Below are 15508 nucleotides of genomic sequence, written 5' to 3' on the forward strand. Positions count from 1 at the left end.
TTGCATGTGATGGGTTGTTATTTGCCTTGCGGTCGTGCCCTCTTGTTTTATATGTGGCGCAAGCCATGATGGTGACAGATAAGACAGCTCGGACGTTTTTCCCTCCTTGGGTCAAAAATATTTGTCTGTCAAGTTTTTCCACTTATTTGAACATTTCCTCAAATCTATACTAATAGTTTCAGAAGTGTCCATCCAGGAATTTGCTAAAATCTGCGATTTCCTATATTGAGGCGATGATGATTATTCTGTCACTGATAAATTCAAAAACTGGAGTGAAAAAGTGCCCAGAAACACATTGGCCTGTTTACTACTGTCAAATCTTCCAATCACTGTAATTGTTGACTGCATCAGTTTGACGTGCAGTTACATTTCTCAGGAAGTGATCATCAGGAAACGGTGTAGTTTACATCATGACATTGAAGATTTAAGACAGAAGTATAAATTCATCTTAAGGCCCAGTGTTTGAGCCCTCACAGACTGATGATGTTACCTGTTTAGTGGTTGTGTGCGAGAGGTTGGGCACTCAAAATGGTATATACAGGAATAGGACGGCAGGTTTGGGCTTACCATGTGATATTACATTGATGGCTCAAAAACATATTTGTTGTTTGGGGCATTTTATGTTACACTGTTTATTTTCTGCATGGCCAAGGCTGAGCCATTCATGTGAATTGAACATCTTCTCGGCAGTAGCTTTAAGAAGTACTAATTCACTTGCTTTTGACAAGCAGCAACAAAAACGAACACAGTATGAACAGATGACGAATAGATGAACACATTATATAGCATTTGGTTCATGTTAGCGTTTTTTCCTCTTTCCTTCCTTTGTTTATTTACTTTTTTAATGTTTTCAGGCTTTCCCCCTTAACCCGCAGTTTAACGTCACAACACTATGAACTGTGGGTAATTCCCTATGGGAGTGTTTGCAGAAATGCAGTGTGAGCATAAAGGGCTCACAAAACCTGAGAGAGCCCTTGTGTGTTTGAGAGTTTAACAGTGGGACAGTCCTAAGGCCTCACTGTCTTAGTAGTAATGCACTTTGAAGTCACACTTTGAATGAGTGTGGAGATTGGCGGTTCAGCCTCTCTTCGTTTTTGGCACATTACTTTGTCCCACACTTGTGTCATCATTGCCTATCCAACTTTATTTGGTTTTCCTCCTTATGTGTTGAATAAAGGAGGGGGTTTATTGCAGACTGCTTCACAGAGGACTTATCTAATATTGCCTTTTGTGTGTGTGTGTGTGTGTGTGTGTGTGTGTGTGTGTGTGTGTGTGTGGTCAGCAGTGTCCTATGTGCTTGATGCTATGATGCTCACATGTGTTGGGCAGATAAGGGAATAGTTTGAGTAGGAAAATGAAGTAAGTCGTATGCTTGGTTAGCTACCCCTTAAACCGAGTTGAACTCTTACGGGAGATAGTTAGATGCTGCTCTCGATCGCTGTCAACAAAACACAAAATGATAGATTATGTCTCGGAAAATTTCTGTCCTGTGTAGAGTTCATGAAACTTGGAGAATCAGCGCCAACGTGCAATGGAGCGGTGTTGATGGTACGAGACGTAGGACACCACTAAGTCACTGTATCTTTTCATCTGTCAACCATTTAGAACATTTTTCTGCATAAAGGACAGAGACAGAATGCTCATCTGAAATTCAAGGATGCGGGGTCAGTTGACATTTCGCTGTCATGAAACATGTCTTTATCATGTTGCGGCGTCTGTCAGTGACTGTTGTTTGTGTCATGGGGCTCATCAACACATGCTGCTCGTGGCAGAAGTCTGTCTTCATAGAAAGCCTGTGTGTGCGCGTGCGTCTGGTAGGGGTATTACAAGTGGATGACTACATCGCTCTGCCATGACTCACCACCAGATTCCTTCTGTGGCGTTACTGCCATTCTACCACACGCAGATGAATAACATGCACGCACACAGATTATAAGAATGTATGGTACTAGATGACTGATGAATTCATCATTCTGTCACGCTGTTGATAAATTTTACAGTGGCACTGTCACAGTCAGGGAAGCTGGGAAATGTAGTGCCACTGTCAGCCACAGGTCAGATGCAGCCAGCATGTGCGCTACTCATCGGCAGCCAGAGCTGCTACGATTGCACTTAGCTCGTTCATCACTGCCACGGATGAGGATGCTGAAATTAACTGGACTCTCATTCTCTTCCCCTGCCTCGTGCTCTCAGGCTCTCTTTTCCTCCTCCTTCAAGCGTATGTCCTTTGCTCACTGCCTCTTTGTCTCGCAGAGGCCTCAGACGGCTTCTCTGTTCGTTTACTGCGACTTTGTTCCCGTTTTGCGCTCTTTTCCTTTTGTCTTAAATTCACCGTTCTGTCTTATTTCTTGTCTACATTGACTTTCTTTCTCTCTGTCTTTAACACCTCATGTTTGAAAAAGAAGAAAATGGAGGTTGAGACGAGGGCAGACACAGTGGCGTTAGACCACTTTTGAAGTCGGACAGTTTTAGCAGTAAAGGCCATTTAGTGCTATGGCACTGAATGTGGAGTAGCAAAGCTGTATAGCATGTCTACTTTCATAGTTGAGCATCCCATTAGAAAAATACTAATGAAAAATACTGCACGTGAACTGCTGCAGCAGTTTGGAAACGAGTCTTGTTTGACCTTGCTATTGATCCAGTGAGGAAATGTGGTTGGATGCTGCAGTTCCTGTCCTGTTTCAGTAGATTTGAGAGAAAGGCGTTTTTAATGAAAAATACACAGGAAGTTATTGATTTGGCAAATATGTTTGCTCTCTCATTATATCTGCAATTTGCTACTTGGATAAGCAAATTGGGTAGAGACAGAATAGAATTAAAGTAGATGCGTTGAACATAGAAGTTGCCTACGCTAGCATTTAGCTATTGTTTTGATGGCTTGTTCTTTTGCAACTGGCATAGTGAATACTCCATGTCACATTTTACCACTCGTAATTCACATGCCTTTGTCCATTAAGTGAGGATATTTTCCTTCCTCTTTGTAGCAAGCAGATACTTTGAAAGCAAGTCTTTTTGGTCCATTGCTGTTGAAGGAGACACTTGGCAAAATAGCTTCAGACAATTGAAACACATTAAGTAGCATTGGACTTGTCAATTCATCCACACACGATTGCCTCTGACCTCCTTGAGAGAGAATCTGCCAGGTACATCTTTTATACGGTCTTTGCTTAATGGCCCTCATCCCTTCAAGACTTGGCCAGTGATGTTTGGAGAACCCTTGATGGTCCTGGCGGAGTACATATTGAACAGGGGCTCCACTTCTCTGCTCTTGTATCCTCTCCTCTTCTCATCTCATCATAACGCCCCAGGCAATCTCTTAATTAGCCTCCTTAATTAGGTGGTTTCTGGTTCTCTCCGCCAGAGTAAATTTTGATCACATTCTGCTGAGAAGCAGCACTTCCCTCTGATTCGCCTTGGAGTGCCTTTAAAGCGTGAGGTTTGTCATTGGGCAGAGGTTCTCCAGCTGAAGACACCTTTGCATTCTTGCTTTTTATGGTTTTCTTTGTATTTGCCTATTTACTATTGGGAAATTCTTGTTTTTACAGTTTTATCCAGGAAGAAATGCATCATGATCCATGATGTTGTGTGCGTCAGCATTTTAATTTTAACCCTATACTGTCATCTTCATGGAAATATGACCTGACTTTAGGGATCAGGTTTCACAAGGTGGTAACCTACATGACTAGTTTAGTTAAGCTGCATTTTAAGCATTTCTGTACACCTGGGACTGCCAGCTTTTACATCTTGAAAAACACCATAAATAACTCCATTTAGTCTGCCCAACTGCAAAAGTAATTCATTCTTTATAGGTTAATTTCATAATTACTTTTACCAATTAAATCAATCAATTAAATATTAAAGCCATGTTTGACAGAGAAAACCTCAAACAAGCGTTGCGACCTGGGCGAGATTCAGAATTTCATTTGGACCTTTTGCAAAACTGCCCCATCTCAGAATATCTGGTAGTTTCCCTTGGTAGCTCAGAGTGTGGCATTCCAAAAGGCAGACTTTCTTTGTTTCTTAATAACAACATAGAAAGCACTAAGGAGATGGCACCCACCTTATTAAACCTGATTCCTTAGTGATATCTCCTAATTATTGAGTCAGAAATGTCGCACGCTCTAAGCCAGTCCTGGGTTTGTTTATATCTTGGAAAGGCAACCTTTGGATTGGTGCTTATCACCAGTACTTGTTCTCCATGGTGAATAAGGGCTCATAAGTGATCTATATTTACAAATCACTCCTGGGTTGCATGTGTACTTGGCCAAACTGCTTTCCTGAGCTTGTTAATTTTTTTAAAATTCCTATTATGGATTGTGTTACAAATTTATTTTGTCTAAGCTGTTGAACAAGAGCACAGTTTCTGAACTTTGCCTCTGTAAACCACCACAGTGGATTTCTAATAAAGTAGCACTGTGTGATATATTGTGCAGGCTCTTGCTACAGCAGTGCTTTACATAGTTCATCTATTTCAAAGGTTCAAAAGAAATTGGACAGTTAACTGATATGCAGTTTCGTGGCCAGGTGTGGCCTGTTGTTTCATTTTAAATTAAGAAGATAAAAGGCTAGGAGTTGTTTTCAAGTGTTAAATTAGCATTTAGTAGTTCATGAGTATTCTGACCAGCGAGGCGTCATTTAGGAATGAATGTTGATAAGATTTTGTTCACACCTGCTTCAGTCTTTATCGGTTTCAGTTTTCTGTGTGCAGAAAAAGTAGGTTTACACAGGTTTTTATTATCTCAGTCACTAAACCAATACTGCCTCCTACTGTCTGTACTGGAGGACATTGAGGGTACAAAGGACCCCCTGACTGTTAAAGGCCAAACAGAGCAGTTTCTTCAGGTCACTGCCTTCAATGCAGATTAGTAGAACACAAGCCACTGCACACAGCCTCAGCATGGAAAGTATGTAGCTCCAGAAGCACCTCAACTCTGGCTACTTTATAGGTTCTCTCACTGACTGGCTGAAAAGCAGATATTGACTTTAATGTATTATTTATAATCTGAAAATGTTAGAATTATGTTAGTTTGTCCACTGAACTTTGAGACCGTGAAATGTAGGAGCTATGTAAAAGAATATCTACCATTGCTAAATGGGTGGGGCAGTATTTTGTACCACTTGAATTTAACTTGAGTCTACATTTATGACTCTGTGATTGCTAAATTTCCTTTTCTGCTAGGATGGACTAGAAAAGGACAATTCTGAAAAGTATGGCCTTGTTCACACATTTATGGATCCTACTGTATGTGTTGGGCAATAATTCAGAATTGCTGTTAGGGCTCAGCCAAGAATGCATTTTCTTGTGGTCTGCTGCGTTTGTCTATTTACGCCTCGGCCCACTCCCCAACAAATGCACATTAAATATAAAACAAAGTAAGCAGTTGATGTTTGGTTGCACATTGAACAGTGTGTATTTTGCAGAGTCTGCTGCCAACTGTGGCATCGGTCACGCTTTTATTTATTCTCCTTGAGTTGAGCCCCATCTGCTTCTATCTTCCCGTTTACAGACATGTCCATATTTGGCCAGTGTCCCGCACAGGACGACTTCTACCTGGTGATGTGCAGCCACTGTGGTCAGGTAGTCAAGCCACAAGCCTTTCAAGCACACTTTGGTAAGTGATACACACGCACACACACGCCTTGATGTATCTATATATTCAGTTATTTTTCATGCAGCTGGGGTGCAGAGCTAGATTTCCTAGATTCACGTAGTAGCAATAATCCACTACAACAATGAGGTGGCTGTTACTGCAGATACTCAGCAAGGTTTGGGAATAAAAAATTGGGGGGACTCTATATCCATACCCCCCCATACCAAGAGTAATGTGATGTTACTTTGATTAACACATTCCTAGTAGTGCTTCTTCTTTCTGTGTACCCCCCCCACCCCCCCCCCCCCCACCCAGTTTTCTACTCCACTCCACTCAGTAGCCTATTTATTTACTGTTTGTGTGTTATAAATTCTTGTGTTAATATTTGATAGGTCTCTCTCAAGTCTTTCCAGTAGTGGGCTGTTTTAACAGATACAGCTCAGTTAAGATTTCTAGTACTGTTAAGACATTAAACTGGGGATGTTTCAATGGCCACTAAATAGGGCTGCTCAATTAATCGAATTTTAATCACGATTACGATCTGGGCTTTCAACGATCATTAAAAATGACTGAGCCGATTATTAGCCCCTCCCTAATTTATCCGCGACACCTTAAAGGCCGGTCCGTGAAAATATTGTCGGGCATAAACCGGTCCGTGGCGCAAAAAAGGTTGGAGACCGCTGATTAAGAGGACCCGAGGGAAGCTCGGAAAGCTAAGCAGAAGTTATTTGGAGAGTGACTGCCGTTGGTTGAAAAGAGAGTTTAAAAAAAAAAACTTCAGTGGTGTTGCACACTATTTTATATTATTTTTTTAAAGTCATTGTTAACCCTTTAAAGCCGGTCAGAGCAGCACGCTCCGTTTTGCGTAACTATTTTTAAATCCCTGTAGAACCTGAACCGTGTAAGCTAGCGCAATAATTTGTTTTGCATATGAAACCGGAGGAGTTGTACTTACATCTGATGCCATCAGCTTGTCCTCGGTCATGGTTTCGTTCCACATATAGCTTTGCAAAAATTGCATAAAAAGCGCTTGCAGGAACAAAAGCATAATATTCCAGAAACACGCTTTGCCGATCCATCAGCTGTTCGTAACACTTCCCACAGTGAAATGATGCACATGCTGTTTTCTTTGCAAATTTGCATCATAGGATTGTTTTTTGTTTTTCCTGCAGTATATAAAAATTGCTGTATCTCCAAAATAAAACTATGAAGACACTCAAAATAAATTTCCTGTGGTGGGAAACTATTTTTTGCAACTTTATTGTATTTAAAGTTTTGAGGGATAAGCCTCTTAAATTTCTCCAAGTAGAAATATATGTAAACAAAACAAAAGCGATTTTCAATTTTTTTTGTAGTTTATTGCACTTTTTTGCAATTTATGTAATTACTATGGACTTAATGCATACATATTATTAAAATATGGGCTATAACAGTTGTATTGATGTATAGCAACTTGAAATGCTCCCACAAATGGCACTACAGCATGTAAAAAAATAATATAAGCTCTGGTGGACTTGGTTCTATGGTAGGTCTTAAAGGGTTAAATAAATATCGTCAAATAATCGTGATCTCAATTTCAGTGAAAATAATCGTGATTATCATTTTTGCCATAATCGAGCAGCCCTACCACTAAATACCTGGAAGTGCCTGTTCTCTGAAGTGCAGCAGCAATTACACTTATCAAGGTCAACCACAAGAGGGAGGTATAGCAGCACGTGGCTTCTAGGGTAAAACTGTCCTTGGAACTGTGTGAACATCACTCAGAGACTTCTCCATCATTGTTAAACAGTATAGATATATGGGTGTCTCTGAAATACAGCCTCTATTTTGAGGTGTCAGGGGGTTTTGAAGGAACTGTAGATAAACACTGGATGGCAGTACCAAGTGTAGAGTAAAACAATCATTATCAGAACATGTGGCTTTACTCCATATACAGGGGTTGCATTGTTAATGCAGACTGTGCTCTGCTTGGTCCGTGGTGTAGAAGCACCCAGAGATTTACAGTGATTTCATCATGTTTCTTGATATTTGTTTCTTCAGCTGTTTGCTGCTGCTGATTCTTTGTGTGAACAGATTGTCTGTAGTGTGTTTATCATAATGAATGCACCAGTCTCTTTTTCGTCTTTTGCAACATCTTTAAGTTCTGTTCTCAAAATCAGGCGGTGAAGCTAAACCCAAAGATTCCCCATCACAGTAAATCTTCCGATTTGAGCCGCTGGATGCAAATAATTACTTTTTTTTAAAGAAGCTTTTAAACTATGCAATATCAAAATTATTTAAAAAAAAAACAAGTTTCACTTAATGAACTTATTGCATCAGCTATAACCACACAGTCTAAATCTAAGTGAAACTCTGTAGCCATGTATGTGTGGCCATACAGAGCAGCAGTGCTCTTGCTGTGTTTTACCCCATGTCCTCTCTGTGATGTCATTATGGGAGGACCCGTGCAGCGTTAACGTGGGGAAAAGGCACTGATCTCAGCACCATTGAGATGGTCTCAATATGATATTAGCGTGCTTCTTTGAGACCATCTGTCTCCCTTTAGGTGTCTGTGCTTCTCGGCTGAGGCTGAGCCCAGCAAGGGTGACACTCACCACGGAACGGGAAGCTGCTGCTTTGCTTGGCGTTTTATGCATTTGTTTATGAACTTGTCTAACAAAGACTCCTCAGAGATCGAGACATACAGAATTTTACACTCAGTGTCTTGAGCTCAAATGGTAAAAGAAGGGAACCACGGTGGATTTGAGTTTCTGGTTAACTCAAGGTTTTAGTTTTACCTTTTTTTTTTCTTTTCTTTTTTTTTTTTTTTTAAATAGGTTACACTTTGTCTTTACTTAAACATGATGTCTGTGGAGTTTGTAGTAAGGCCATTACACTTCTTGATTTTCTTTCTTTTTTTCACTTCTGCAGGCTGGGATTCCCCCATGCCACTGAGCCAGCTGTTTGATAATATGAAACATGATATTAAGGCTCCTCCTATGTCTTGTGTCTGTCTGTCTTTTTTTTTTTTTTTTTTTTTTTTCCTTACCTTTTTTCCTCCCCTACATCAGTTATGACTACCATTGGTGCTGCTGTTGGCTTTCGTTGTTTTGTAGACAGAGCACCACTGTCTCACTTGGATATCTTGTTGTGAGTTTGTGTGCAGAGGTTCGCTGTTGACTGGGACAGGACAAGACAGTGAGAGGAAGTGGGAGGGAGGCAGTGAAAGAAAAGCTTTTGGGTTGTTTGGCTTCTTAGAAGTGGGAGGGGAAAATATCTGGAGTGTAGGTTGAATGGATGTGCGGGAGAGGCCCCTAGGTGTGGAGAGGGCACGCTTAAAAGCACTTCTTTCCCTTTTCTTTCAGAAAGCAGAAGTTTAACAGTTAGGTGTGTGTGTGTGTGTGTGTGTGTGTGTGTGTGTGCGCGCGCGTTCTTGAGGAATATAGCTGAAGGCAAATGGGAGTGGTACCTTTTTTGAGCATTCGTATTCTTTGTAGCCACTCCACTTTTTTTGTCACCTGTGACAGTGAGTTTTGTCCCACAACCCACTCCCCAGCTTTACCATATAGTTAGCTATAATCACACAAAATGGGACTAAATCAAAAGACTGTTGAGAGGTGAGTGCACACATAAGCAGATTTGGGGCAGAGGGTCTAGGTGACCATACTTAGCAGAAGACCTTTCATGTTATTTTTTTATTTTTTTATTTTTTGACCATTTAAGAAGCTTTGAAAAAAAGTTAAAATACTTTTTCCTATAATCCTGGTGGTTTTCCTTTGGCCAAAACCTCTTTCGTGGAGGTGCCTGTTTTTATTTATTTATTAATCATGCAGGAAAAACACTGGTGACATTAGCCAGCTGACACAGATTCTTGGTAGAAAATTACTAATGCTTCTGGTGCTGATGCACCTTTTATCTCTCATTTCTTTTAAGCATGCAGTTATTTTCTGTCCTGTCTTTCGTTGCTGCTTCTCAGAGCTGACTATGAGTGTTTAGTCAAATGTTTATTTGCCGTCTCTCTTCTGAAATTCTCGTTAGTCACCTTTGTATTTAGTATTTATTTATTTATTGTCATTGTCAAGAATAATGAAATTGCGTTTGGGGCTTCCATACAACCCAAAAAAAAAAAAGGAAGAAAATAATAAATACCCCTTAAAACCCAAGTGTACATATTTAACCCAGTGTGACTCCAATGCAATAAGACAATCCTTAGCAATAATGTTCGTAGAAATTCAGACAAAGACCTGAGAAACATGACAAAATACAACAATGCAACCCATTCAATATTATTGTACTGTGAGATATGATATCAGATATGATAGTTATCTATTTAAGAAAGAGGGGGGGGGGCAGGAGGGGGAAGAGAATAAAGATATGATGCACCAATGCAGACCAGTTCATTGCTATTAAGAAGTTGGATATGGTTATTGTCCGTGAGAGGGGGGCAGAGAGTTCAGGAGCCTCACAGCCTGTGGATACAGGCTGTTGGCCAGTCTGGATGTTCTGGCCTGTATAGACCTGTACCTTCTCCCTGAGGGCAGCAGATGGAAAAGGTGGCGCGCAGGGTGATGTTGGTCCCGCAGGATACTGTGCACCCTCCTCAGACAGCGAGTGGGGAAGATATTACTGATCTCTGGCAGACTTGTCTGTCTTGTTCCTCTGTATATCCTTCAGTTTTGCTCACATGCAGCTTCCAGCAGGAGATTCTCTCCATGTCAGATGTTTCCTCACTGCTGAAAATTCTCAGTTTGGTTTAGGTGAGGGAGCTCCCTGGATTGAGCGTGATCGAGGCAGGGCGTATGACACCCACGCTCACGTCTGTCAGTCTCTCTTTCTCTACATGTAATCAGAGCAGCGGGAGTGTATGTCGGTCTGTGTCACCCAGAGCGCCCACTATTTCTGTTAGAGAGCTGCTGCTTTTGCCAAGATTCAGATCTCTCTGCTTCATGCTTCCAGTCATTTCTGAATTAAAACAAAAAATCCTTCATGATGTTTTTGTCTATCTTTTTCTTTTTAATTGTTTATGCAGTGGCAGCTAATCAACCTTAAACTATGAAGTGCTTGTGTAGTGGTGACATTGGGACAGCAGCTTTTGTTGTACGCTGTTACTAAAAATAGGATGTGATGTGAGCCTTTTTTGAAAGTAGATCTGTAATTGTCTTGTGTAAATGTGTAATTGGTGTGATTTGTGTTCACACAGAGTTTGTTCATTTTAGAAAGCAGTGTGCTTAAAGACAGCTAGTTTTGGATTTAAGCAGATGAGCATTTCCCCCCCTCCAAGTTCTATTTTTGTCTTTCCATCCACAACTAAGCATCACTCTAACCTTTTCTGCTGTCTTACTGACTTTCATCAGTTTGCACAGCAGCTGTTATAAGAAGCTCAGGCAAGAAAGAAAGCTCTTGACCTGTTGGCCAGTTCTATTTCAAGATGCAGCGCATGAATCACCAATACTGCTTATTAGCTGTTCAGCTAACATGCTCACAGCTGTTAGAGGGAGATTTTTAATGTTTCCATTTCTCTCTCTCTTTTTTTTTTTTTTTATATGAGTCACAACTATGTTTAGTCCTATAGTAGTGTTGGATTATAATTAGTGTGTTAACTATTATGTTTTAATGCCTTTCTGGTTTGTTTGTTATCATTTTAGAGAGAAGACACAGTTCGGCTAGCAAACCAGCGTCCACCTCGCCGTTTCCTGCGTCTGCCAGGAACCGGAGCAGCGGCAGTGGGATTGGGCCCGGGGTGGGCTCGGTGTCCGTAGCTGCAGTGGCTACCGGAGGCATCCTTGGTCGACCTTCAGCTGCTAGCTCAAGCTTACCCTCCTCTTCATCGTCGTCCTCCAATCCCAAACTTGTCAAACCAGCCAAAGAGAAGCTGCCAGGCGTTCAGCGAAGACCCCCCTTTGCCCCCTTCAGGATGAACCAGCCAGAAAAGATGTAAGTTTCACTCTGCACAGGTGCAGGGTTGTTACAACCACATTTCTGGCAGACATACTAAAGTCTAATTTAAAAAAAACTATTTTGAAATGGAGACTACTTGTAATAGTTTTTGTAGCAATACTAGTACTTGAAAATAAGGTACTACTGCTTATTGATGGTTTATGTGGCAGTCAGAGCTATTTGCCTTTACTGCTTGTTTCTCGGTAGAAATCTGATTCAGTCATTTATACGCGAGTGTTGATTTTGACCTTTTTCTTCTTTTGAAGGTGTTTTATATATAGCGGAACATTAGTAGTGATTGTCCTCGCAGGGCCATCCATATGTCCACATCTGTCTCTTACCATACGCTTGTCACTGGCTCACTGTTTCTAACTCTCAGCTTCCTCCTCACCACCCTTTTCATCGCTGTCATCTTCTCTTCCAGCCTTCCAGCTGTCAAGATGGACAAGATGCATCCGAAGCCGGACACGCCAGCTAAGCCGGCGCAAGCTCCATCTGCCCCCGCCACCACCTCATCCTCCTCTACATCCTCCTCTAGCACCACTGTGAGCTCCAACACTACCGCCATCACGACCTCCTCATCAGCCCTAAAAGCAGGCCTTAACTGTCCCTCCATACCAAAGCCTCCATTACTGGCCCCAGGCCAGATTCCCAATGGCAAGGGCCACCTCACTGTCCTCTCGGAGAAGAAGCAGGACAGCAGCAGTGCGAGTAGCAGACGTCATGTTAACAAGAAAGTCACAGGTCAGCTGGAATGTGGAACGAGGGGGGACTAGTTACATTTTGTCATTTTTTTCAGAGTATTTAAAAGTCTCATACAGCATTACATGCTTAGCCTGAATGTTTTTGTTTTTTATAACCTTGCTTTTTAATCTATTAGACGAACCTCCCATTAGGTTCCTATTTTATTGCCTATGAAAGAGTGTAACTAGCAGACATCATTTCAGAATGTTGTCAGCAGCTTAAACAAAATGTCCCATACATTATCTTAGAGGGGAAAGGCTTATGTAATGTTAACACAACTTGTCCCAAATTATGAAGGTAACAAATGTTTTTCTCCTCCCCCTTTGCTCTGCCATCAGAACGTGAGTTTAATCCAGATATCCACTGTGGCGTTATAGATGTGACATCTCGAAAACCCTGCACAAGATCCCTAACATGCAAGGTAACAAAGTCCCTGCTTTGCATGCTGCAACTGAGCTGTATAAATGCATTTTATTTTTAAAGAGAATTGGGCTGGTAATGCTCAGCAGTCTTTCTTGTTGTCAGCAATGAGGATCAAAGCACACTTGCTAGATTCACAAGATGATCTAACGTGTTCTTGACATACTTGTGGAGGCAGCAAGCTTCAAACCTCTGGGTGAGCGTTTCCCACGGCAGCCACAGGCTGACAATTGAGGGCCGGTGTTTCTAGGACACATGCTGTCAGCTCAGATGGTTTGCCACAAAGAGGAGCACAGCGTAACTCTGAGGAGCCTGTAATGATGAACTCTACTGTGAAATATAGGAAACTACAATGTCTGTGTTTAATGAAACTGCAAAATGCCGTCACTCGTTGTGTTTTAATATAAGTGGAGCACTTTGGCATACAGTTCAATTATGTCGTATTATTCTATTTAATGTGTAGAATATTACAAAAGTTATTATTTGCATTTCAAAGGATGGTTGTGATTGATTGTAATTGATGTTGTAAAAATTTGTTAGAGCCAGAGCTGCCAAGTATAAACAGCAATAAAAAAGGAAATTAAGAGCGGTTCTAAGGAGAACTCTCTCTCCAGCTCTTACCATAATGAAAATTCTATTGACTTTATAATGTCTCAACAGACACATTCCTTAAGCCAGCGGAGGGCGGTGCCAGGGCGGAGGAAGCGCTTTGACACATTGCTGGCAGAGCACAAGAACAGAACAAGGGAGCGGGAGAGGGAGCGAGAACTCCACCAAAATCATTCCCAGCAAAACCCCCCTCTCAGGGACCCACACCCCTCTTCCCACCTCACTTCTGGCCATGATGCCCACCAGGTGGCTCATGGAAACGGCCCAGCCCTTGATGCCACTAAGCCTTTGCCAATTGGAAAGCCCAAATTTCACAGCCCTGGTCTTCCACGGTAATTGCTGTGCCACACTTTGATTTTTTGCTGTGCTTGTATTGTGTCTGTGTGTAGCTTTGCTCACACAGGCTTAAAACAGACAGTTTTAATTTGATTCAGCTTTGATGAATATGGTGAAAGTGACTGGGCACAATTTCTCTCCATTAGACTAAACAGCAGTCACGGAGGTGGTATTTCTGGAGACTCTGCAGCAGTCCACGAGTCGCTACACCATCCCCAAACGACCCCCGATGGCTTTTCTAGACCATCCAGTGATGAGGGAGAGAATGAGGAGCGTGAGGACAATGCTGAGAAACTGGACTGTCACTATTCAGGTTATCATCCACGACCGGCAGCTGTAAGTGCACTTCATCTGCTGTTACCCCCAAGGAACTTTCCTTTTTTTATTACACTGGTCAAGCCATTAAAGATTACAGTTCTCATCTGTTCTTCCCTTCTATTCCCAGTACTGTACTTTTGGGAGTCGACTGTTTGGGAGAGGCTATTATTCCTTTGACCGGCGATGGGACAAAGTGCGATGTACCCTCACCACAATGATGGAAAAGCATGTCAACTCCCAAATGTGGAAGTAAGTCAGTCTTGGACTCGTCCTTTTTTCTTTTTTTTTCTTTTTTTTTTAAATTTATGAGTCAAGTTAATAATTGGCTAATTTCTGATATTCTTTGCTTCAGGAAAATCCCCTTAGCCTTGGAGAACTCCTCCTCTGTTGCACCCACCTATAGGACAAGCACAAATTCCCACTGTAGCACTCCCTCTTCAGGCTTCCTGGGCCCTCCTGCCACCTTGCCGCAGACTCCTTACAGCCAATCCTACGAGGGCAAGTCAGTGCTCTCCTATGGGACCACCTTAAATGCCCGCAGCTCGCCGCAGGGTGGGGCTGAGCACCCGGCCTATGGCACCACACAAGCCCGACAAGTGTCTTCGTCGCCGCAGATGCCTTCAGCCCACTTGTCCTCATCCTCTTCTTCTTCAGCTCCTTCCCTAACCTCAGGCCGGGTGCCTAAGTCCCGTTCCTCTGGCAGCAGCACTACCAAATCGTCATCATCTTTTAAGCCCAAGGAGAGCTCGTCTGGCTCCTCCATAACCGTCATCCCCAACGCCACCAGTGGAGGAAGCACTGGAGCCAACAATACCAGTAGCGGCGCTAGCTTCAGCTCGGGGAAGAAGAGGAAGAACAGTTCTATCCTCTCTTCATCCCATGGCTCCACTGAATCTTCCTCTTCCAATGCCAACTTCTCTTCCTCCTCTTTTAAGAAGAACTGTGCAAATGTCGGCAGCTCAGGGAGCACCTACCACCACAGCTCATTAGGTCCTTCGTCCTCATCGTCATCCTCCTCCCATAGTGGGGTTCACAGTGTGGGGCTTAACTGTGGGCCTACTGTGCGAACAAACTCCCTTAGCCTCAAGGCCGAGCTCTCTGGCAGTTCCGCCGGTGGCTCCTCTGGGCCACCAGCACGAGGTCCTCCCTCGGGCAGCCCTGCAGAGTCCATCAAGCGTATGAGCGTGGTAATGAACAGCAGTGACTCAACACTTTCATTGGGACCTTTTGTCCACCACCAATCCTCATCTGACCACCACACCAGCTTTAGTCACCACTCCTCAGACGGGCGCCTGGAGGCCAAGAAGCGCAAAAGCTCTTCTGCCTCCAGTGGCGTAAATAGCGGAGGTGGGGAAGGTGGGCTCGGAGTAGGAGGTGGGGGGCCAGGACCAGGTAGACCCAAAGTGGCCAAGTCACCTGCCATTAACAACATCCATGGGAAGCATGGGCGGAGTATACCAGGGACACCGGGTCTACCCAACAACTCTCATTTACATCAGGTTGGTTTTTGAGACACATTCAGGATGTGTTTTCGTTTTCACTGATTGCATCTTGTGAAAGATTTCGTTTCTTTC

General features: G+C 42.7%; 1 protein-coding gene across 2 annotated transcripts in view; it reads left to right on the top strand.

The window, feature by feature from the left end:
• Positions 1–15508, top strand: part of atxn7 (ataxin 7) — a 29734-nt gene that overhangs the window by 10421 nt on the left and 3805 nt on the right. For both annotated transcript variants that reach the window (XM_082532185.1, XM_082532184.1), the window contains 8 exons: positions 5508–5612; positions 11216–11504; positions 11932–12251; positions 12590–12672; positions 13332–13612; positions 13763–13952; positions 14062–14183; positions 14287–15433. In XM_082532185.1, the coding sequence (XP_082388311.1) occupies positions 5508–5612; positions 11216–11504; positions 11932–12251; positions 12590–12672; positions 13332–13612; positions 13763–13952; positions 14062–14183; positions 14287–15433 (2537 nt within the window). The remainder of the gene's footprint in view (positions 1–5507; positions 5613–11215; positions 11505–11931; positions 12252–12589; positions 12673–13331; positions 13613–13762; positions 13953–14061; positions 14184–14286; positions 15434–15508) is intronic.

This window comes from Aulonocara stuartgranti (genome assembly GCF_965226115.1).
Source record: "Aulonocara stuartgranti genome assembly, chromosome: 5".
NCBI lineage: Eukaryota > Metazoa > Chordata > Actinopteri > Cichliformes > Cichlidae > Aulonocara > Aulonocara stuartgranti.